Below are 25439 nucleotides of genomic sequence, written 5' to 3'. Positions count from 1 at the left end.
ACCCGTGTTGTTTTATTTTTCTAATGTGAATGTCTTCCTGTGTTTCTAGAGTAAGTTTTTTTTTTTTATTCAATAATACCTTTTCATGTAATGGATGGTTCTGTCATCAGTATAATATTTTTGAAGCATTTTTATAGATTAAAAGCCAAAGGGAAGATCTCAGCTCCTAGCATACACGAGGGGCTAAATAAGTAGGTTCTATTTCCCATCCACCCATCTAGAACCAAGGGCCAGTAGAGCCTCAACCATGGGTAAACCCCCACCTTTGAGAGTATTCTCATTCACAGATGCAAACAACCTCCAGAGTTTTAAGAGGAAGAAGGCCAGCCCAGGGTAGTTTTGGGGTGGGTGGGGGTGTAGCAGGGGAGTCACCATCTCCTGTCCTCACCTTGCTGAGTCCGTTCCACCTGTCCACAAGGTGGATTTTGCTTATGTCTTTGACGCCTGTGAACACGGTGAAGAGCCCAGAATCGGAGTTGTTGAGCTGTGGACAACGGCAGAAAAGAGCATCTGTAAGCCTCAGGATGGGGCAAGGGGCCTGGGGGCTGGCCCTCGAGCCTGCCCATTCAATTAAGGCTGCTACCCCTTCACCTGGCCAGGCGCCCTATTATCTTGTTCACCACTGCATCCCAAGGCTTGGGGATCAACGGGAGGAGGACTTGGGGGCTTTCTAAGAGGGATACTCCCCTGATTGCAGTGCCCCTCCTAGAAAGTGTCCTCCTTCCCTTCTGACTCAAGGAGAGTCTAGCTCCTCTCCCAGGTGAATGGCAGGGTCACTCCCTCTCCCCCAACTTAGAATAAAGCATGGCCATTTGACATCTTCAATCAGTGAAAAAGAAGCAGAGGTGGCTTATCACCTCTGGTGGCAGCTTTAGGAGCCGATGCACATGTATTCACAGTGTTTTCTGATGCTGCTGTAGACACCGGGAAGTGTGTGTCAAGCTGTATCCTCCCTCAGCCTGGGTCCCTAAGTGACCATAAAGAGCAGAGGACTCCCGGTCACCCACACTGGGCATGGCATTTCAGCAATAACATTTTGCTGTTTACAGACACTCAGATTCTGGGGCTGCTCGTTACACAGCATAATCTGGCCTATCCTAAGGGATACAGAACCCAGTATTTATTGAGTACTTTCTAGAGGGTAAGCCCCAGGCTTTGGCACTCTGACGATATTTCCTAGAAATAGATTTCCAATTCAGAGCCAAGCCATGCAAAGCATACAAAGAAATGAGTGACTGCTGGTAAAATCTAGAAGCACCATTTACTATTGAGGCCATATGATGTAAGGTATAACACATGTTAGGAACTCAATAAGGGCTGTTTCCTGGCCAAATGGCTAAATCAATTACTGACTGGTTAAGCAAACAGGCTCCAGAGTAGGGTCCAGTTCAAAGTCCTGCTCTGGCCTCCTAATATCTGTGCAGAATACCCCCTGTGCATTCAGAACTTCAAGAGCCCATTACTTCAGCCGTCACATGAGGAGCATGTAAGAGGCGCCACTACAGAGAGGTAATGGGAATATAAAAAGAGTTATGTGTAAGATCTGCTGAGCACAGGGCCTGAGAACAGTAAGAACTCAAAATGCTAATCTTTATTTTTAGTATTATTGCCATTATTATTAATAAATGCTCACCCAAAAGGATACTAAAATAATACTTGTAATAGACAAAGTGTATCAGAGACTGCTAGTTACCACCTAAAGTCTATTCTCCACTTTCTCCTTTGTAACAAAACTCAAACCTTACTCAGGGCGTCAACATACCAGCTAAAAGACAACATTGCCCAGCCTCCTTTTTAGCTAGCTGTGGCCACATGACAAAGTTCTGGCTAATGGAAAGTAAGGAGAAATTGGTTTTCTCCCTCCCAAAGAGGGAGATAGCTGGGACATGGTGTTTTGTCTTCAACTCCCCTGCCTGCCCTTCCACCCCAACCATTTCTTCTTTCCTGCTGTGCTGCCTAGAATGTGGATGTGATAGCTGGTGTTCTAGCAGCCATCTCTGACCATGCAGTAACCTTAAATGTGGAAACCACCCCCTAAAGATGGCAGAGCAGAGTTAATAGAAAAATAGAAAAATTCTGCAACCCTGAAGAGTATGAAGCCACTACCTTAACAGTACAGTCACTGCTGGATGATTATTTTGGAGTTGCCACTATGCACAATCAAAACAGATTATAGGTGTACTACCCCAATAGCAGATCAGCAGAGCCCAAAGAGGAGCACGAAGCTAGAGCAACCCAGAAGGCTCATTAAAACCTATGGTTGAGGGAGCCACGGTCAGGGATCAGACTCTACATCAGATCATGGCCAAGGAGTCTAATCACTGATCCTCCCAGATTACCAGGGCAAAAGCAGGCAGTTTAGAGCAATAATAGTTGACATTTACAGACTGCCTTCCCAGAAGCCATTCACCCTTTTTTTTTAGACACAGCCTCCAATTGTCTAAGCTCCACCTCAGTCACATCATTTGAGCCTGGATCAAGCTGCACCTGAATCTATTGCTAGAGTTTTCAGTTATATGAGCCATTAAGTTCTCTATTTTGCTTAATCCAGTTTGAGTTATCTGCCATTTACAACACACAGTCCCTGGGTCCCCACCCAGCTCAAACAAGCTGGAGCCAGTTTCCTGTGTCAGAGAAGGACAAGACACAGGTGATGAATTTCTTAGTGGGCTACACTTACCTGGGCAAATAACCCGAACTTGCCCTTGAAAGGAAATGTGTTTGGGAAGTACTTATTGATGAGGTGCACAAGTGGATCATCATAGCCCCACATGATCTCGCCGACAGTGCGGTTCATGAAGGCGCGCTCACCAAGGGTGCTGAATGCCAACGTCATGATCAGCTTCAGGCTCATGGGCCTATCTTCCATCAACATCGCCGCACTCTGTAGGGCAAAGACACCACAGGTGAGAGATTAGCCCATCCCCTTGGACTTTAGGCCAGGCCTCAAGGCAGAATCCATCTAGGAAAATGTTAAGACCTGGGATGACCTCTGCAGTGGACTTGTCGGGTATCTGGGGGCAACCAGAACCATTCCCTGATCCTTCAGTAAAAGGACCACCTGTGCCCTTGGATTCAGGCTATGTTAACTCCACCTTCAGCCACAGGGGCAGGTACATGGCTCAGGCACAACCAATCAGAAACTTTTCTCCCTCTGGCTATACTTACTGGTTTGAGAATGTGTACATGGCCCAATCAGAGCCAACAAACTACAAGGAGACATTCCACTGGGGCTGTGGAGATCGGGGGAGCTGCTACTGTCCGTGAACCTGGAGTGTGCAAGGCTACAGACAACGTGAGGGGCAAGTCTGCCAGAGTACGGAACTAACACAGATCAGGGCCAGGCTGTCTGCACCCTGGATCAAGCCACACCCTAAACCAGATGCCCTTTTAGTAACATGAGCCCATAAATTCCCTCTTTTATGACAGTTTGCAGCACCTTTTACTGTCACCTTTTAACAAAGAGAGTCTTAATATAGATTCAACTCTACTTATCATCTCCCTCCAAAACACTAAAAGCCCCAAACATCTGTTCTACCCAACATCTGGGTCTTAGAAAATAGGTGAGTTTATTTTCAAAGACTGTCTTTGGGAATGGAACTGATTTATGCTGTCAGAAGGTGGTAACCTTAAATATAAATTGTACATGCCTTTAACCTCAGAAATTTCATGTGTAGGAATTTGTTCTCTTGATAGAACAACACACATGAACAAAGATGTTTGTACTCAAGGATATTCATTTCAGCTGTGTTGTTAGAGCCAGAAGATACTGTCTTGGCACTTGGTTAATTTTTTAAAGGCAATCCAAAAAGTCAATCTCTACCTACAGAAAAGTGAACGCAGCCAGCATCTCCTAAAACAAGGGCTATAGAGATCTGGTTCCATGGGACCTCACTAGGGTTTTCTTAACATACAATAATTTTTTAAAGGCAATAAACACATGGTTTTCAAAAATCATAAAAGGATATAAAATAAAAGTCCATCTCCAATGCCTGACTCCTCTTCCTTCCCAGTCTCTTCCTCCATGTCCACCAACTGCTATGCGTTTCTGGGTTTTTCTCCAGAGACACTCCACACCAGAGGTCAGCAAACTAGGGCCTCGGGAACAAAGCCAGCCCACCATCTATTTGTGTACAGTCTGGGAGTCTTTCTACATTTTCAAATGGTTAGAAAATAAAAAAACAAAAGAAGAATATTTTTAAAAACATGAAAAGTATATGAAACTCATGTTTCAGTGTCCATAAAGTGAAGTTTTATTGACATATAGCCACACCCACTCATTTATGTTGTCTTTAGGTGTTTTTGTGTTTCAATGGCCAAGTTGATAGCTGCAATGGAGACTGTATGGCCCTCAAAGCCTAAAACATTTACTATCTGGCTCTTTACAGAAAAAGTATGCCCATCCTCGTATAGACACATAAAAGTACCTACATGTAAGTGGGTGTGTACACACAAGTCTTTCTCCTTTATGAATAATTAGTAGTTCTATTTTTTATGAATAATGAGTAGTTCTATTCTTCATGAATAATTATGAATAATACTGCACTCTGCTCCTTCCTTTTCCCGCACTGAGACATACCTTCGGGACGGCTCCATGCCCCTCCCTGCCCCCTGTGCTGGCTGTATCCTAGGCCCTTGCCTGGCCACAGCACACTATCACAACGTGTCTCCACACGATGCACATTTAGATTGTTTAAAGACATTTGCTCTAACGGGGCTGTTGAAATGAATATCCTTGAATACAAACATTTTTGTTCATGTGTGTTATTCTATCAAAAGGACAAATTCCTACACATGAAATTTCTGAGGTCAAAGGCATGTACAATTTATATTTAAAGCCACTACCTTCCGACAGCTCATACCAGTTCCATTTCCAAAGACGGTCTCTGAAAATGTGTTTCCACACATGCCAATAAACCCTGGGCATTCCATGCAGTCTTTGTCAACCCAGTCAGTGGGGGAAAGTGACTTCACTGCCAAAACATGTGTTTCTAACTCCGAGAGAGGCAGCTGTAAGGCTTCGGGATGCAGTTACCTGAGCTTCCTCCGTCCTGTCCATCCAATGGACCCACCAGGTGAGTTCACCTCTGATCCTGGGCCCGGCCTAGGGCCAGGCTCAGAGCAAATGCCCTATAGCCCTTGCCGGGTGGACAGAGGGCTGAATGGAGGACTCAGTACAACAGAAGGCAGAATCAAAACCCAAACTCTCTAGGTTCAAAACCCAAATCTGCTACTTGCTAGCTGAGTGACCATGGATAAATCACTTAACCTCTGTTCTTTGGTTGCCCTCCTCTAGAAATGGAGAAAATAATAGTACCTAGTGACCACAGGACTGTTGACAAGTCAGCAAGGTAATACATGGCAAGCCCCTAACCACTAAATTCTAATACATAGTTTTAGCAAGAAGTTAACGCCACAGTCCTGAGGCTGCTCTCTCTAGAAAGGCCTGCTGGCAAGGTGGGCTCAAGGCTCATGCCTAGGAACTTGGACTTCTGGAGGCTTCCCACCATTCCCTGACTGATAGGAGGGTCTCACTGGGCCTGGACTGTTTGTACAAACAATGTGGTTTATGCTGACCTCCTGCTTTCCTTCAAGAGGTCTGGATTTTGGCAGGTGCCAGGCAGAGGGTGCCTATGTGAGCAGCCCCAGGAACACCCTGAGTGCTGAGTCTCTAATGGGCTCTCCTGGTAGATGACACTTCACATGTACTATCACAACCTGTTGCTGGAAGAATTAGTGAGTCCTGTGTGACTCCCCTTGGAGGGGTTCTAGAAGCTGGAGCCTGGTCCCCACCCCATGGGCCTTTCCCTTTGCTGATTTGGTTCTGTATCCCTCTGCTGTAAATCAGCAGACCCCAGAGTGGACCGTGTGCTGGGTCCTAGTGAGTCAGCAGGCTTGGGGGTGGGCTTGGGGACCCAGCAGACATGGCACGCTGTCAATAAATCCAGCTGCCACTATAACTCTCAACTGCAGAGAGCAGAGGCCCTGCCCACAACCTCCCTCAAATGCCATGGATGGTGCTGTGGCCTGGGGATACCCCACTGCACCCCAACTAGTACCTCCTTTGGAGATACTCGATTTGTAGATTGAAAAGGGAAAGACAATGACCTTGGCCAGTGCCACCAAACCAGAGACAGGTGGGCACACCTGGGAAACTGGGCTGACAGTCTGGCCCAGGAGCTACAGGTGCCCCCTTGCAGTCCTGCCCAGTGCCAAGGGCAGGCAAGAAGAGAGACCCAAGCCCTCAGGCCCAAGGGCAGGGGCAGGTGTGGAGGGCGCGAGCGCGGGGCAGCCTCACCAGGACCAGGATGTTGGGCATGACGATATAGTCGCTCTCCAAGCCGGAGGACCTGTCGGGCTGGAACTGGAAGCTGCGGTACTCACGGAAGGACACCGTGTCGTTGTCATTGAAGGTGATGTTTCTCTTGTGTCTGAACTCCCTACGGAGAGGGGGCCAGTGGGTCAGCAGACCCCAGCTGCCTGGGGATGCAGCACCTGCCTGGGCGCTGTGCAGCCTCAGCTGCCTTCCCCAGGTCTGTCCCGCTGCCACCTGCCCACCACAGGGCATGGGGCCAATGCCTGTCAGGCTCATCAGAGCTTCCCAAAGAGTACCCCAAATCTCAACACGCCTCCCCTCCAACTGGCTGAGGTGTTGCTGTGCCTCATCAGCCTCCTCCCATGGCTCCCTGTTTTCCTAGGGGAGGCAGTGAGCACAGTGGTTGGACAGAGGGCTGAGGCTCAAATTCTGTCTCCATCACTTACTACCTGGGCCTCAGTTTCCCCATCTATGAAGTGGAAGTAACAACAAGCCTATTTCACAGTGCTGTTGGGAGAATTAACATGAGTTAGTGCACATCAAGCAATTCAGTTGCCCAACGTGCAGAACACTCTGTGGGTATCAACTGCCATTACAGTTGCTGCCAATATTGATATTACCTATTGCTCTGTAATCCATTCTCCATAAAGTTCTCAGGAGAATCTTTGAAAAGTGGAAATCAGACCATGTCATTTGCTGGCCCTTCCTTTGCATACAGGATAGAATCAAGCTTCTCGTGTAGCCTCGGGGGTCCTCACCAGCCAGCTCCATCCTGTACTCCGCTCATATCTCCTCACCCAGCCACACAGGCCTCTTCTCCTGGGCCAGGCTGCTGCCACATCAGGGCCTTTGCACTTGCTGCTCCCTCTGCCCAGGACCCTCTTCCCCAAGATCTTTCTCTCCAGATCTAGGTGAGGAGTGTCCTTTTGCAGGGGTCCTCCCTGACCCCCCAGTGAGACCGGCCCCACCAGCACTCTCCACCCCTTTACCTCTGTTCCCACCACACTTAGACCACCTGACTTCACCTTATTTGTCCACTTGTTCACTCTCCCCCTTGGGATATCAACTCTGAGAGGCACAGGCTTTAGTCTGCATTTAAAAGTGAGCTGGCACAGTGCCTGGCACATAGGAGGAACTCAATAAATGCTTATGGAATGAAGGAACAAATATGAACTTTGGCAAACCAGGCTGGGCTCCGATACAGAAGCCCTTCTCAGGTGAGCTCAGCCAGGATCACAGTGTCACGATCGCGGTGTTGTGAAGTGTTCATCCCGGAAGAGCACAATAGTCGATTCTGGAAATCGGATTCTAGGAAAACTGCTCTGGCCATTGCTACATGCTCCCAAAGAACATGATCAAAGAGGCCGTGGCAACATAGGTAACAACGTTAACAATTAGCATTTACTGAGTGCTTGCTGCATACCAGGCACTGTGCTGAGAGTTTCACACTATCTCATCCGATCGTCATAACCACCCTACAGTGGGTACTGCTATTGCCATTTTATAGATGAGGAAACTGAGGAACAGGGAAGTAAAGCCCCTTGCCCATCATCAGAGAGCCGGTGAGTGACAGAGCCACATTTTAAACCCAGAGAGTCATTCTCCAGAGTCCACAACCTCACCCTACAGTGTGCGTCAGGAACAGCCAACTGACCTTGAAAAAGCTATTCCCCCCTTGGGAGCCTCAGTTTCTTTATTTGTACAATGGAGTGATAACCCCAATCCTGCAAGGGCCCTCCACTTGGTAGTGCTGGTCTTGCCCCTCTGTCCTCACCTGTACACGTAGGGCCCACGCTCCTGCACCTGTGGCTTCCCACCCTGAATAATCTCGTCGGGGTTGACCACATGGAAGAAGTAGGCAGAGAGGTAGAAGGGTACAGGGATCTCTTTCCACATGTTGAAGGACAGGCTCATAGGGTCGATGCGCACATTCTGTGGGGAAAAGACAAGCATGACTGTGAGAAGGACAATGGGCCCTACCAGGCCCCATCAGCAGGCTGCAGAATAGCTGCCTGGATCCGGCCTGCACTTCCAGACGCACAGGCACAGCAAGGACAGGAGGCAGAGGAAAGCCCTCACACGTGCTGCCCTGGAGCACACACAATTAAGTCAACCGGTAACATATTCATGCTGTGATGTCTTTCACGCACTTCAATGACCAGAGCACACGGCAGCCCTTCGAGGCAGCCACTATTATTAGGATCTTGGTGAGGGGTTCCTCTGTCACTCTGGATGGAGACATATGTGAATGAGAAGCCTCCGCAGCTGTGTTCCCAGGCCCCCTGCCCACCCTGACCTTTGACCAGCAGGCTCCTGCTTCCACCCAGGGCGCACAGTGATCCATCACTACTGAGCCCTTCAGGGAGAGGAAAAGGCCCTCAGCTCAGGAGGGGGACACCCCAAGTACTCCTCTTCCAAGTTTGTGGCCAGAAGGGGTAAGTGAGTGGGCAGCCCGTTCAGCCCCTGGCTATGCAGGGGCAGAGGGTAATGAACCACATCCCTGGGACTGGCAGAGAAGCAGGCAAGGGATGGAAGTGAGGTCCCTGCCTACCAGCTGTGGAAGCAGAAGGCCTGTCCCCTGCTCAGTCCTGACACAAACAAGGCATGCGGGAGCCGAGAGGGCAACTCGGGTGAGCACCGGCTGGGGGGCCGAGGGGAACTACAGGGTCACTCCCCAGCCAAAGGCAGAGGCTGCTGGGGCTCTGGGGTCCCGAGGGCTCACCTTCTCCAGACCCTCCCCTGTTTCATGAGCCGCAAGAAATCCAGATCTTTCCATGGACTCTCCTGACTGTTTCAGTATCAACAATTTATTTTTTAAGATCAAACGCAATCACACACCTCCAGGCCACAGCAGCCCTTGGGCCGCCCAGCTGCCTCCCGGGCTCACCTCCCTGAGGCTCTCCCCAGGCCCCACGGCAGGTCCAGCCCCAGAGGCGACCTCCAGCACCCCTCAGCACAGGCTTGACGGGTGGAATTCAGACCTCAGTCTGAAGGCTGCTGGGGAACATCTGGGGGTCACCACCTCACATCTTCAACCAAGACAGGCCCCCAGGGAGGAGCCACAGAGGAAGCCAGTCCTGTCACGCCCCCGCCACCATCCGCTCACATACAGAGAAGGTACGAAGGGCGAGCAACTCGGGGTTCCCGCCTGGCCTGCCTTCCACTGAGCACCCCACCAGAACACGAACCCTCAACCTCAGATTCCATCTTTCTGTGTGTGTGATAAAAACACAACATAACGTCTAGCCTCTCAGCCAATAGTCAACTATGCAATGTAGTACCTTTAGCTGTAGACACAATAGTGTTTGGTAGATCTCTGGGCTTATTTATCTTGCATAACTAAAAATATAATAATCACAATCACAAGTTAGGAGTGTGAGAGGAAACTCCTGTTTATGGCACAGCTTGGGGTGATGGTCCAATGGGCGTGCGCCTTATATCATGTTGTAAACATTAAATATGTACAGGTTTTTTTTTTATACCAATTATACCTCAATAAAGTGGCTTAAAAAAAAAGGTTCTGGTTCCAACCTCCCTCCCCTAGTTCTGTGCCTCAGCAAAAGCAGCCAGGCCCCAAGAAAGAAGCCTTCAGAATCCTGGAATCCTCATGTGCCCTCCTCATCCACTGGCCTGCTCACCCTGCTTCAGGGATAAATCAGGGTCACACCAGTGAGTCACCAGATAAAACCACATGTCTCTCTCTCCTTCCAACAGATGGGGCTCTGGGCTCTGCGGCTCCACCCCACTCACTGGGCATGGGCTCACAGGGCATCTGTGATGACCTAGCTCTGCCTTTTAGCTGGGAGACAGTGGGTAATTGCTGATCCTCTCTGTACCAAGTTTCCTTATCCATAAAATGAGCATAATATAGCATTCACTGCATAGGGCTGCAATGAAGCTTAAATAAGTTGTAGAGGTAAAGTTCTGGAAGAACCAGGAGCCTGCAGGTCAGCCATACAGTCACCTGGCATGGAGTGACCCAGTCCTTCCTTGTCCCCTGTCTGCTGCACCACCCCCACTTCAGGTGGGGGATGGACTTTGCACTGCTTTTGATTGGCAAGATAGCTTTCTTTGGGTCACTTCAGACCAGAGACATCTGGACCAGGCAGCTGATTAGATAACAGTGCTGGCCAAGCTCACAGCCTTTGCCTAACACAGCTGATTCTACCCTTGCAGGCCCCCCCATCCCCCCACAAGGCCAAAGATCACTGCCCAGAACACAAAGATGGGGGGAGAGGGCCATGGTGATCCCTTATCGGATCTCCCTCTCATCCAACCAGACCCTTCAAGCCCATCCCTGGACAGTCAGGAAGGCTGCCTGGAAAAGGGAACATGTGAGCTGGGTATTAAAAAAATGAGTTGGACTTTGCCAGGGAAAGAAGTTCCTGGTAGGGACACAGCCTGTGCAAAGGCTAGTTAGGAATACTCTGGAAATACAATTGAACCTACATATCCATCAATAACAATTATGTTTTTAAAGTCTATTTTAAAACAACCCAAACATCCATCTACCAATACAAGAACTGCCATGTATCCAAACCATGGAACACTACTCTGCAATAGGAAGGAACCAGTCCTGGTAAATGCCGCAACATGATTAACCTGGAGGATGTCACAGTGAGCAAAATACACCAGGCACAAAAAGATAAAACAATATTATTCCACTCATATGAAGTAGCCAAAGGAGTCAAATTCATAGAGAGAAAGCAGAGGGTGGGCGCTGGGGAAGAGAGGAGGGGGAGTTGTTGTCTAGTGAGGACAGAGATTTTATTAGATGAAAAAGCTCTGGAGCGGGGAGAACAGTGTAGCACAGAGAAGGCACATAGTGGATCCGTGGCATCTTACTGCACTGATGGGCAGTGACTGCACTGGGGTGTGGGTGGGGACCTGATAATATGGGTAAATGTAGTAACCACTTTGTTTTTTCATGTGAAACCATCATTAGAGTATATATCAATCATACCTTAATAAAAAATTTAAAAAAAAAAAAGCTCTGGAGGTGGGTGGTGAGGGAGGCTGTAAAACATCATAAATGCTGAATGTCTCTGGACTGCATGCTTAAACACGGTTAGATAAATTTTATGTTGTATCTATTGTACCACAATTTTGAAAACTGGGTGTGGTGGGGTGAGGATCTGTGTGAATTATATCTCAGTAAAAGTTTGAAACAGCCCTGAATGTTGCTGTATATAAGTCATTGTAGGTAAATAAACTGAAGTCCAGAACATTCTGCTGCCCTCAGATGGTGCCTTGGGCTCCTTCTCAACACCTTCTGTTTTGTATCTGGCTTCTTTTATTCAACTTGATGTTTCTGCTAGTTGTCCCTTTTTTCACTGATTAGTATTACATTGTATAAAAGCACCTAAGGAGTTCATCCATTTACCTGTTGATGGACATTTGAGTTGCTTCCAGATTGGAGCTATACCAAATAAAGTTATTAATGAACTCATCAAACTGCACACTAAAAGTTTGTGCACTTACTGTCAATAAGTTATACCTCAATAGAGGCAATATATTAAAAAAAAAAAACACCCAATACAGGCTACATTTACTACAACGGAATAACCTCCACACTCCTTGGGGTTTTAAGAAAAGTGGGGAAGGACGGGTATTATTATCACCTCTAAGATATAATGGCTCACATGCCTCCTTCTCAGAAAGACCCACCCACCGCAATGAGCAAAAGAAGGCAGACAGGAAAGGAAACACTGGGTGCTTCCATTGCTGGACATGTCCTGAACCCAGGGACAGAAAGCAGCCTGGTGTCTGCAGGCAAGAAGGGCACTGGCTGCTCAGCAACCAGGAGGTGGCTTTGTGGTGCAGGGAGATGTTCTGGAACCAGACGGTAATTGTTGTATGACATTGTGAGTGGACTACAATGTCACTAAATCATACACTTGTAAATGGTTGAAATGGTGACAGTTATATTAAGTGAATCTTACTATATTTTTTAAAAAGATAAACTGCAGATTAAAATGAGGTATTTCCAAAAGATGGACACAAATTAAGACTCCTAAGAAAACCAAGTGCAGATGAAGGTGAGGTGAAGCAGAGACGCACCCCTGTGCAGCTGGGATGAGCCCTCTGGAGAGCAGGGTGGCAGTTCCTCACCAGGTCAAGGATATGAGCACAGCCTCGGTGACTCTGGCATCCCCTGTTTGGCCCGGGGCGCAGAGTACTGGCTTTCAGATGCTGCCGGCCACCCCTAGGGCCATCACCTGCACATCTGGAGTGAGCAAGAAGCTTCACAAAGGACCCCTTACCTTTCTGGCAGGTGCCCTGAGATTATTTACAACTGCAGTATTCTATCAGATGCCATTCTGTTTTTTAAATGCTGGTCTCCACACACCCTACTCTAGGATCACACCCCACAGTTTGGAAACTCTGCCCTTGAGAAATTCCCACACGCATGCAAGAGGGCTGCAAAAGACATGTTGAATCTTGAGAAGGAACAGATAGTCCAGCAGGTCCTCAGCCAAAGATAAGCTCCCACTTATGCACCTGTGGACAAAATGAACACCCAGGTCCACCTGGGTGACCCTCCAAGACAGACTCTCAAATAAAAAAAGGCAAGATGTGGCCTTTCTGTGTAAATTTTCAAACATGCAGAATTATGTGAAAACAAAATTAATCAAAATTGCCATCTGAACATTGGCTTGCAAACCCCTCCACCCTGTGGCCTCTCCAGGCCCCACATCCTCTCATGTCCCTATCACTCAGTCAACCTGGCCAGGCTGGCCTCTTTGCTGGCCCTTCCATGCGTAGCACACTCCTGCCCCAGGGCCTTTGCATGGGCTGTTCTCTCTCCCTACAGTGTTCTTCCCAAGGTAACAGCATGGTCAAATCCTTCACCCTCTCTAATCTTGGCTCACATGCCTCCCTCTCAGAAAGACCCAACCTATCCAACCCCAAATTCTAGAACTCCTTAACCTGCTCTGTTCTGCTCATGGTCCTTGTCACCATGTCATATAATATAACTATTATGTCTACTGGTCTCCATCCGTCACCCGTGCTAGATCATAAACTCACAGGGACAGCATCCTCATCTGCTCTGATCACTGATGTGTCTCAGGGCCTGGAACAGTGCTTGGCACCCAGCAGGGACTCAGCAAACATTTGCCAAATGAAGAGCAACATGAGCTCTGGAACAAACATAACCAATGTGGAAATGTCCAGGGAGTGGTTACCTGCCCTCTCCTTTGTGTATGTTTTAAATAGCTCAACCCTAAGAGAGAATTTCTTTTTAATACACAGAGAACATTGCCTGTTTGGGGCCCAGCCTGGGCTGGAGCTCAGTGGATATGGGATGGCAGAAATGAAAATTTCATGTACATTAATTTTCAGCTTAATTAGCCTAAGTTTCAGTTAAGTAAATCTTAAAAATTATAATTAAAAAAAATTTCTGGCTTGGTGAGCTGCAACTGCACAGGTTGGGCTGCAGCCTGAGGACTGAGGTAAACAGATGTAGCAGCTCAGGCCACCCTCCCACTCTGCGAGCCCCAATCTCCTTTCTAGGCTTGGCAGTGAGGAGCCCCAGCCCCAGCCCCAGCCCAGGGAGAGCAGCTGCCTGGTGTACACCTGTGCTGTCCAGAGGCCCAGGCACCAGCCCTGCACTTCACACAGTAGCCCCCTGTATACAGGCAGGGGAGACGCAGTCCTTCCAGAGGACTCAGGCCTCCAGCTCACACCTGGGATAAGCCTGCAGCACACGGAAGCTGAGGGGCCCATGACCCCACAGGCCTTTACCTACACCCTCAGCCACCGGTGGTCAGAGCACAGGACCTCAGCTCACAGAGGCCAGAAAAGCATCTCTCCCTGGGCACCAAAGGCCAGGAAGACCAAGACCCCCGCCAAAACCAGGCGCCAGGAAACTTTACCTGGCCCATCTCCCCAGCCCTGAGGTATTCATGTTAGGTTCCTTGGGCTGCTGGAAGAAAGTCACACACGGAGCAGGGGGCTTAAAGTGACACACACTTATTCTCCCCTGGAGCTCTGGAGGCCAGACATCCCAAATCAAGGGGTGGGCAGGGCCGTACTCCTTTTGAAGGCTCCAGTGGGGATCCTAACTTGCTCTTCCAGTTACTGGTGGCTCCTGGCAACCCTGAATTGTGGCCACATCCTTCCAACCTCCCTCCCTGTCACGTTGCCTTCCTCCCTGTATCCTCTTCTTCCCCTCTAAGGACATTTCAGGCCCCATCACAGAAAATGCAGTGTGCACCCCCACTATTCACCTGTAAATACTTACTGGGCATGTGGGGGAACCCGGCAGCATCTTGGGTGCAGGGGATCCAGCAGACCATAAACCCACAAGGCCCTGCCCTGGTGCAGGTGAAGGCCCTGAGGTGGGAGGACTGGGGGGCACCAGGTAAGCAGATCCAAGTAGGAAATAAGGCCCTGAGGCGCATTAGAAAAAAATAATACAGGTGGACAGGGACAGGGCTGGTACAGAGATGGGCAGCCCAGGAAGGCTTCTCTGGGGAGCTGACATTCTAGAATGGCACTTCAGGGTGTGCTATTTTCAGGAAGGGGATGGCTCTTATTGTTCACTTATGGGCCCTTTTCTCTGTTTAAAGAACTCAAGATAGAAATTCTCAAGGCAGGACATGCTTGGTTACCCAGAAATGTCCCTTCCCCAGACAGGGACGCCTGGAGGTCCAGACCAGACTTGGTGTACACCTGTGCTGTCCAATACAGCACTCTTCCCTGCTCCCAGGATGCCCATGACCTCCAAATCCAAAACCCCACTGACCAGGTACCACCTCCTTCAGGAAGCCTTAGGGAGCTACCTACAATGAGCCTGCTCTGATCTAATTGCGCTTGGGTTCATCCTGTGCACACTCACCCACCCCATGTTAGGTGCTATTCCAGGAATCTAAGGATGCATAGATGAACAAGACAGGGCCCCAGCCCCTGAGAAGCTGGGGCATGAGCAGGAGAATCAGGTCACCCACCTGTACAGCACTGTTAAGGTAACAAAATTGGTCTACCCACTTCACCTCATTAGACTCTCAAAGGCCCACTTAACAGACGCAGACAGTGAGGCTTGAAGGCCAAAAGTCTCCCCGAGGTCACAGGCACAGAGAGAGATCAAGCTGCAGGTTCTGCGTCCACAGGCAGGCCTGGGTCCTCACCCTGCTGTCTGAGGCCTTCCCCTCGGGGCTGGAGCACATGCACCAGACAGGAGCATCACAAATTAATCATTTACCTGACCAGGCTGCTGAGTTGCAAAACCTAATCCCTCCTCCAGTGATAACAGAATACGGCTCCAGAGGAACAGGACCAGCCTCTGCCTGCTGCAGGCTGGCCAGCAAGCCTTACTGGCCACTGGATCCGAGGGCTCTGGAGGCGTGCCCAGCCCCAGGGGGCCCAGGCATCCAGGGAGGACTGCAGCACGGGCTGATCCAATCTGGGCCTTGGGAAATCCACACCTTTGGCCAATGTTCTAACTTCTTTTGATTTTAAAGGTAAGAAGAATAAAAGAAAAGGTTTTATAGGAAACACAAGCATGTTACTAAGACGACAGGGTGAGTTACTGCAGCCAAGAAGCTGAGTCATCCTGGATTCCTCCATTTCCCTCCCACTCAACACCCTTCCACCAGCAAGTCCTGGCCGCTCTCCCTCCACGACACACCTGCAACCTGTCCACTCCTCCCACCACCACCCGTAAGTGGAACCAAGACGTAACCTCTTCACTGGTTTTTCCCACTGCTCTTACCCCTGCTCTATTCTCCCCAGAGAACTGAAGTTCTCCTTTCAAAAGGCAAGTAAGATCATGTCGTTCACCTGCTCAAATGCCTCCCACTGCTCCGTTTGTATTGGAATAAAATCCAAACCCAGGTGTCAGCAGGGCTGGTTCCTCCTGGAGCTCCTGGGGAGCACACTCCTTACACCTTCCAGCACATCCTCTCTGACCGCCCCCCGCCTCCCCACCGTCCCTCTCGTATAAGGACCCTGTGATCACATTGGGCCACCTGACAATCCAGAACAGTCTCCCCATCGCAAGGCCTGTAATTTAATCACACCTGCAAAGTCCCTTCTGCCACGTGAAGTAATACATTCACAGGTCCCAGGATTAGGACATGGATGACTTTGGGGGACCACTGTGGCACTCCCTCACCCACTCAGAGACATGGGGCTTTCTCCCACAAGGCCCCCTCCACCGAGTACGCCCTAGCACTGCCACAGGGTGACATCTGCCCCCATGTGTCCCTTTGCCTCCCAAGGGCTCCTGTCCGAAGCCAGCAGGTAGGGTCCCTGCCAGGCAAGGTGGACCAGAGCCCACTGTGAGAGGCCCGCTGTCTTCTTTAGGTGTGGCCCTACGTCCAGGATGCTCGGTCCACCACCACCCTTTGGAAGCCTCCTTTGTTTGCAGCCTGAGCTGCCTTGAAACACAGAGCAGGACATATTCTCCGTGGCTTCTTTCAAATGGCACCACAGGGAGTCTTTGTGCTCACCTCCGGGATCTGTAAAGCAAGCCCCTTCCACCCTGCAGACGTGCTACTGCCTCCACCTGACTTCTGAGAACAAAGGACAGCCCAGAGCTTGATGGGGACACGAGGGTGGTGGGACACACCCGAGGCATGCCCCAAAGAGAGCTCTGCCAGCTGCACCCTCTGCTGGGAACACCAGGGGGGCCAAGGGGCCCTGGGAGGCCAGCCACCCCCATCCTGGGGTGGTACCAGAACCAGTGGCCTGGCTTGCAGCTGTGGGAGGGGAGAGCCAAGGCGGGCCACTGAAAGCTGACAGGTTCCCAGCGGACAGATGAATGGAGAGCAAAGGTCAGAGATCAAAGGGACTCAGGGGCCCTAGGGGTTCCAGGAGCTTCCTGGCTGGGCAGGGACCAACTGACCACTACGCATAGCCATCTCGGCCCCCAAAGAGGGACCCAACTTCATAAGGCGGAGGGCCCAGGTGATCTCCGAACAGCTGAGCAGATCCATCATTTCAACTGCTCAGCACTAAGCCTCGGAACTAGTCCTGGTGTGATAATACTATTGCGGCAATGTCTGGGGGTGGGGGCCTCCTGCTCTGCAGGCTACTCACCCTGTACCTGCTGGAGCCATGGTTCTGAGTGTGTCCCTGGATCAGCGGCATCAGCGTCACCTGGGAACTCGGTGGAAACACTGCTTCTCAGGCCCCATTTCAGACCCATCCACTCAGAGACTCTAGGGGTGGGGCCGGCCCCCACCTGTGTCAACAAGCCCTTCGGGGGGGCTTCTGTTAATGTGAAAGGATCACTGTGCTGGAGACAGGTGAAGTGGTGCCAGGCATGTGCTTCAGAATGATTCAGGGATAGAGAAACGGATGGGGGCACAACTCCATGTAGTTAAAGCCGGTGATGGGCACAATCAGTGCACTGCTCTGCTTCTATGTATCTTTGGAATGTTCCAATATAGGTTTTTTTAAATCACTCAAGATTTCTTAAACCACCCCCTAAAAAAACGCAGACAGCGTCTGCTGTCTCCCTAAAGCTGGCTCCACAAACTATCCGCCCATGGGCCAGATTTGGCCAGTGGAAGAGCTCTGAATCACATGGTATTTCAAATTATTTGTATTTGTGACAGCATCTTTAAAATGGCAGATAAATTCTGGACTTCCAGCTTCTTTTGAAACCTTGGGAGATGTGCCAGCATGTGGCCACAGCCTGCTGGAGTTGAGCATCAGCTTCTCCTTAGGTGGGTTGGCTTTCCAGCTTGCCAAAGGCCCCACTACTCCCTATCACCTCACACCAGGCTGCTTCACTCATTTTGTGTTGACAGCACGGCTCTTACAGGTATGAATTTGCAATCCCTGCCCTACAGTAACACAGGATGAGAACACAGCATTCATTCGTTCATTCATTCACTCCAACCCAGCCTAAGTATCTGACATGCTCCAAAACTGGTGCTTAGTGTTATGGGGCAAAGCTAACCAACAGGAGATGAGTAGGAAGAGGACAAGAGCATATGTTATTCCCAAGTGACTCAGAAACTCAATAGGAATTGCTCAGGGGTGGCAACGTATTTACTGACATGTATCCATATACCATTGGCAGGAGGGCCAGCTGGTACAACCACTTTGAAATATTGCTGGACAGGACACGTACATACTCTACATCTCAGTAATCCCACTCCTCAGTATTACCTAAGAGACATGAAAACATACACCCACACAAAATCTTAGCACAAAGGTTCCTAGCAGCTTTATTCCTGATAGTCCCAAACTGGAAACAACCAGAATGCTAAGCAGTACACACACTGTGGTAGAGTCACATAGCAAGGAGAAGAAACAGCCACACACAACGTGAGTGAATCTCACACACCCAACGTCAAGCAAAAGAAGCCAGACCCCAAGAGTATCTGCTGTGTGGTTCCATTTTGATAAAGCACAGAAACAGGTAAAATTAATCTGCACTATAAGAAGTCAGGGAGCTGGTTACCTTTGGAGTGAGTAGTGACTAGACAGGACATAGGGGACTCTGGGCACTGGTTACCTGGGTATGTTTGGCTGTGAAAATTCCGTGTACCCAATGCATACTAAGCTAATGGCCAGCATTTGCTGGGGGCCGGGCTATGCACCAAATAAACATTTAACACACGTGGTAGACAGTGTTGCTGCCCACCCAAAGGCCACTTCCAACCCCTTCCCCAGTAAGAGGACCTTGACTTCCTTCTAGTATTGGGTAAAAAGCCCTAAATCTCAGGGAAGGTGGGCCCAGACTCTAGCCCAGGCCCATGACCCTATTCTAGCCTTTGAGAAGGAAAAGGAAGCCTGTTGGTGCTTCTGAGGGAAAACATCCCTCTTCCAATGAAAGAGGAAGACTTGAAGAGAGCCCTCCCACTGCACCAGCCCTTCTTCCAGCTTTGAATGTGTGTGACAGCATGATGTCTGACACCATGGCAGCCATCATGAGACCACGAGGGCTAGGCTAAGAGCATCACACAGAGACTGACCCAGTGCCCTATGGTAGTGAACTGCTGAACAAATCTGGAAACACCTACCACCTCCAGCCTGTTGTGAAGCACAGTAATAAACACCTGCATTATACTAGCCACCCGGAAGCTGGTTTTATGTTGCTTGCAGCCCAAAGCATCCTATCTGAATCAATGCTTTCTTTCATTTAAACCTGACAATTACTGTGAGGCAGGTGCCATTATTTGCTCTGGTTTACAGATGAGGAAACTAAGGCACAGTGAGATTAAACCCCTTCCTTGCCCAATGGCACAAGGCGAGCAGTGGCAGAGGGTGGTGAACTCCAGTTGGCCCATGGCGCCAAACCACTCTAAACTGTTCTTAACCCTGCACTCTACTTACTGCCTCAGGAAAGGCTCACGCGGTTGTGGATGAGCAAGGATCACAAAGTGCGGAGACGCCTGGAAGGCACACACAGTTCTGATTCCCAGCCCCCAGGCCAATAAAACCCAATCTCACCCCCTAGATCAGGGCCTCATCCAGACATCCCCTAATTACGCTGCCATCATGGGAGCCCAGGCAGCCCACCTGCCCACGCTCTTTACGGCAGCATCTCCTCCAGGGCTGACTCCAGCCCCACTCTTCCACCTGAATCAGGCAGAGGATGGCCCTTCCTGCCAATACCAACTTCACTCCAACAGTAAAGCTGGTTGCTTTCCAGCAACCAAGGGTCCGGCACACTACAGCCTGCGGGCCAGACCTGGCCTGATGCCTGTGTCTACTCATCCAGAAACGAAAAGTGGTTTGAAAAAAACATAACAATACTATTTCATGACATGTGAAAGATACATAAAATTCACACTTTACTACCCATAGAGTAGCAACACAGAGCCATGCCCATTCACGGGTGTGTTGTCCATGACAGCACCAGACGTGACAGGCTAAGACAGAAACTGTTTGGCCCAGAGAGCCAAAAATACTCACTAGTGGCCCCTTTCAGTAGTTTTCCGACCCCTGACCTCTCCACCTTGGTCCCCTGATTGGCCACACAGAGGCATGAGTGTCACCCATTCCTCCCTGGGGGCCGTGCCAACAATGAAATGCCCTGGGACAGGGACACCTCTGAAGAAGGCATCTGGTGCAAACGTGCCACAAGGACTATTGCTAAACTAGCCTTCCACCTCTTGGCCCTGCCTCAAGAACACATCACGGAGCCTGCCAAAGATCACAAAGATCTTGTAAAATGGGGCAACAGTGGTTTGAGCCTGTAGCAATCAAACTCAGGGCTGCCTCCCTCAGAGGCTTCACCTTTTGCAAGAAGCTCAGCATGCTGTCATTGCAGCACGGACGGTGGGCTGGGCATCAGGTCCGGCATGGATCCCAATCCATGCCACCAGGCAGGCATACCAACTCCCCCTCAGGTTAAACCCCACCATGATGGGGTTTTTAGTGTGATACTATATACCTAACAGGAAGTTTACCGTCTTAACCTATTTTAAGTGTACAGCACAGTGACAGTAAGTACAACCCCACCACTCACCTCCAGAACTCCTTCATCTTACCAAACTGCCACTCTGCCCCCACTAAACACTCACTCCCCATCCCCTCCCCCAGCCCCTGGCCCCCACCGTCCTACTTTCTGTCTCTACTGATTGACTCCTCCACAGTACTGCATGTAAGTGGAATCTCACAATACTTGTCCTTTCGTCACTGACTTATTTCACTGCCATAATGTCCTCAGTGTCCCCATGTTGTAGTCTGTCAGAATTTCCTTCCTTTTTAAGGCTGAATAATATTCCACAGTGTACACACACCCCACTGCGTTTATCCATTCCTGCATCAATGGGCACTTGGATTGTTTCCACATGTTGGCTGTTGTGAATGAACAGTCCACCTGCTTTCAGTTCTTCTGGGTATGTACCCAGGAGCAGAACTGCTGGTCATATGGGAACTTTTTCTTTAATTTTTTGAGGAACTGCCAGGCTATTTCCACAGCTGCCACACCATTTTATATTCCCACCAACAGTGCACAAAGTCCCGATTTCTCCACATCCTCACCACACTTATTATTTTCTGGGGCTTTCGATAGCAGACTTCCTGATGGGTGCAAGGGGCAGCTCACTGTGGGTTTGATTTGCACTTCCCTAGTGATCTGTGTCCCTAGTGCATCTTTCATGAGCTGGTTAGTCATTTGTTTATCTTCTTTGGAGAAATCACCATTAAGTCCTTGGCCCACTTTTAATCATGCAGTTTGTTCTTTGTTGTCAAGTTGTCCTGATGAGAACTGAGGGCCAGATTTAATGTCCACACTCTTCATCTGTTCTTGACTGCCATCCCCCAATCTTTCCAGCTTGGAAAATAGCTCCACCATCCCTAGGCCCTCTGTAGGCATCTGAGAGTCAACCTTGACCTCTGCCCCCTCCATATCCCAAGCTCACCACTCAGCACATCTTGCTGAGTCTCCTGCAAAAGAAATTTCAACACTGTTCTCCCCTTCCAATTTCATGGCCTCCACCCTGAGCTGGGCCTCCATCTTCTCTGCCTCCTGGCTGGTCTCCCCACTTCCATCCCAACCCCCACAACACTCTTTTGCCTTAGGCAGCCACAGCATTCTGCATGACATGGATCGGACCATGGTTTTCTGCTGCACAGAGCCCTCCAACAGCATCCAAGGAATTGAAAACCAAGCCTGCACCCCTCGCCACACTCTGCCAGGCCCCAGCCCGCTCCTCCGTCATTTGTCCCCAGCCCCACTGCCCACTTCCTCTTCCTCCACTGGAGTAAGCCACTTCCCATCTCCAGGCCTTTGCACCTGCTGTGCCCTCCACTCGGCATGCTGTTCCCACACCTGACTCCTCCTCAGCACAAACGGCCCCCTCAGAAAGGCTCTCCCAGCCACCCCACCCAAAGGCGCCCCCTCCCCACCAGTCCCTTAATGCCAACTTGCCTGTCTTGCTCCCTTCAGGCCTCACGCCACTTCTGCAGGTCTGTTTGCTTGTTCGTGGGCTGTCCCTCTGGTGAGAATCTCAGCTGCTGAGAGTAAGACCGGTCTGGTTTGTCCACAACCACAGTGCCCACACCGGCGCAATGCCCAGCTCACAGTCCATGCTCAGCCAGCATGGGCTGGAGGAATGGGCAAGCTTCCCAGCCATTTAGATGCTCAAGGGTCCCTCCTTCCCATGGCACCCAGCCCCCTGCCCGTCTGCACCACTCAGCTGGCTCAGAAACGGGGCTGCCAGGGGCCAAGACTCCACCAGGGCTGTCCTGTCGGTCAACAGAGATTGTAGTTACATGACCCGTTCAGAGAATTTAAGGAGATAGCTGGTGATGAATGAAAAGTGTCGCCCAGCCTGGAGCGAGGGGCTCTCTGTTAATGCTCACTCCCACCCAAGTGACAGACACCCTGAGCTGTACCAGTGCCACCCACTGCAGGGCAACCAGCCACAGGCTGCGAGCTCCAGAAAAGTCGGAGATGCTGCAGATGTATGAGGCTGCTTGTTATTATGTCTAAAACTGTGAAGATGGTTCAAAGATCCCCCTCCCAACACCCCCGAGGTTGAAGGCTACCACAGATCGCAGCTGCACTATGTCCCAGTGCCATCCTTTCCCTTCCCCCCGCAAGGACACAGGGGGCCACGACTGCTGACAGCTTTGCCACACTTCCCTGTGTGCCTGGCCTCATAGCGCAGCTGCAGGCCCATGAGAACGTGAAGGTCAGTGGCCTCAAACCTCGCGTCTTACGGGAGAGGACGGCCCCCTAAGGACGGCCTCCCTACCCCCAGCCCAGAGGCACACTGGGCCGGCCACCCTCCTGTCCAGGCTCCCTGGACACACCCTTCATCGCCACCCCCTCGCCATTTCCCGTGGCTCCCCAGGAGGGGCCACACTCTAAGCACTTTGCTCACTGAGTCCTCATGACAGCTCTATGAAATGCACACTAACGTCAGCCCACCTCACAGGTGGGGAAACTGAGGCTCAGGGAGCTTAAGGCACAGCCCAAGTAGGACTAGAATTGGGGGCCATTTTCTTAATCCCCGCCCCATACTGCCACATATACTAAAATCATAATTACAGTCATAAACGATATTTGTAAACTCTTTGCATTCTTACCTCATGTAACCAGGTAACAGAGCAGATCTATTACAGATGTGGAAACTGAGGCAGGAGGTTTATGATGGGCCTAAGGCCTCGGGCAGCATTGGAAGACGAAGGGCTCCCAGTGGCTGAGATCCCTTCCGCAATCATTTCCCTCACCCTGTGCCATGGACGGCCTCCATGAACTGACTTATCCCAAAAGGGGCTGTGATGAAGAGCAGCAATGCCAGCCTGATGCAGCCCCCTTGCGGCCCATATCGTAGCCAGCTGAACCCCACCAGGCAGCACCTACTCACTTCCCATCATCAGACCATTTATCCCTGGCATCATGGCTGTGAGCCCAGGGCTATGATCACCCCCACCTACAGATAAGGAAACCAAGGCCTGGAGAAGCCAAGTCACTTTGCCCCTGGCCACACAGCTGAAAGATGAGGCTTGCTAGGAACAGACCTCATTCAACAGGGCAGCCCCGGCCAATGGCACCACATAGGTCTCCCAAAGTGTCCTGGCATTTAGTGTGGTGTGAATCTGCCCATCAATAAATGCTTGTGACCAATTTCACTTCTTTTTAAGAACAGTGTGGGCCACACAAAACACCTCTCCAGCCAAGTCTGGGTCTGTGAGTGGCTAAGCTGCAATCTCAGGACAAAAGTGGGGAGCACTGGTGCTGGTGAAGGCTGCTTCTGCCCCCAGCTCTGTGACCTCAGGCATGTGCCTCCACCTGGAAAATAAGAGTGACCGTGCCTCAAAGACACATCGTGAAGACCAGTGAGTCTGCTTGGTGGCCAGCACACAGTAAGTGCTCAATCAATGCTGGCTGTTGTTGTCAATGTCATCTTTTCTGTTTGGGTTGAATGGTGAGCCCCTCAAAAGATACATCCACCTGGAACTTGAGTATGACCCTATTGGAAAAAAGGGTCTTTGCTGATGGAATCGGACCTTAAAAAGAGATCACCCTGGGTCGTGTACTTGGGCCCTACTTCCTGACAAATGTCCTTATAAGAGAGGACACAGAGGGGATGGCCACACAGAGATGGAAGCAGATGCCAGAGTGACACAGCCCCAAGGCAAGGGATGCCTGGGCCACCAAAAGCTGGAAGAGGCAGGCAGGATCCTCCCTGGAGCCTCCAGAGGAGCCCAGCCCTGCGGACACCATGATTTCAGGCTTCCGTCCCAGAGCTGTGGGAGTGCATTCCTACTGCTTTAAACCACAGGGTGTGCAGTCATCTGCTACAGCCGCCACCGAGATAGCAGGTGCACAGTGCACAAGCCTGTGTGCCTGGGACGGGAGGATGTGCTGGTGCCTGCGGACACAGGCACTGGTTTTCAGGAAGGAACTATTACCCTAAGCTGCCTGTGGGGCAAAGCCCTGCACTGGGCAAAGGGATGTGATTTTCACGGGTGATTTCATATCCTGCCATTTCTTTCGAGGTTTTACTTGTTTTTTTTATGCTTTCTTCTTTTTGTTTTTAATTGCAACCGACCCTATTTTATTTGCTGTATCTTCTTCCTGATGCCAGCAGGGGCAAGAGCTGGCCCTGCTGAGCATATCCAGTCCAGCTGTCATGAGTGACGTGACCACCCAGGGCCCCCTCCTGACCACGCTTGTGAGGGCTGAGAAAATCGGCCCCACTTACAGAGGAGGAAATTGGCTTTCAGAAGGATGCCAGTTCCCAGCAAACCCAAGAACAGGGTCTGTATTTGGACCCAGAGTTCTACAGGCCCAAGGGTGGGGCACACACCTTGTAGTGGTTGTACAGTATCCCCCAGAATTCATGTCTAGCTGGAAGCTCAGAAGGCGACCTTTTTGGAAACATCATCCTCGCAGATGTAATAAAATTAAGACGCTTGAGATGAGAGCACCCTGGATTTAGGTTGGGCCCTAAATCCAAAGACAGGTGTCCTTACAAGAGGGAAGGACACAGAGGCACACAGAGGGGATGGCCATGTGAGGACAGAGGCCCTAGGAAATTAACACACACACACACACACAGCTGCACACTGAGGTGGCCACAGGCACAGTTACCGGGGGACACCCATGCTGGTTTCAGAGAGCAGGGTGGGGACAGGGAGTCAGCCACATTCTCTCCTGGTCCTCCACACACACTGACCTCTCACCGTGAGCCTTCTCAGCTGA

The 25439-nt window shown here is 50.4% G+C and overlaps 1 protein-coding gene across 5 annotated transcripts in view; it reads right to left on the bottom strand.

The window, feature by feature from the left end:
* Positions 1–25439, bottom strand: part of SCARB1 (scavenger receptor class B member 1) — a 63449-nt gene that overhangs the window by 21314 nt on the left and 16696 nt on the right. For all 5 annotated transcript variants that reach the window (XM_057492319.1, XM_036921791.2, XM_036921792.2 and 2 more), the window contains 4 exons: positions 8091–8248; positions 6299–6440; positions 2681–2884; positions 389–484 (listed from right to left, as the gene is read on the bottom strand). In XM_057492319.1, coding sequence (XP_057348302.1) covers positions 389–484; positions 2681–2884; positions 6299–6440; positions 8091–8248 — 600 coding nt within the window. The remainder of the gene's footprint in view (positions 1–388; positions 485–2680; positions 2885–6298; positions 6441–8090; positions 8249–25439) is intronic.

The sequence above is a fragment of the Manis pentadactyla genome, chromosome 14 (assembly GCF_030020395.1).
Source record: "Manis pentadactyla isolate mManPen7 chromosome 14, mManPen7.hap1, whole genome shotgun sequence".
In the NCBI taxonomy this organism is placed as follows: domain Eukaryota; kingdom Metazoa; phylum Chordata; class Mammalia; order Pholidota; family Manidae; genus Manis; species Manis pentadactyla.
This window is presented reverse-complemented; position numbering and strand designations above follow the sequence as displayed.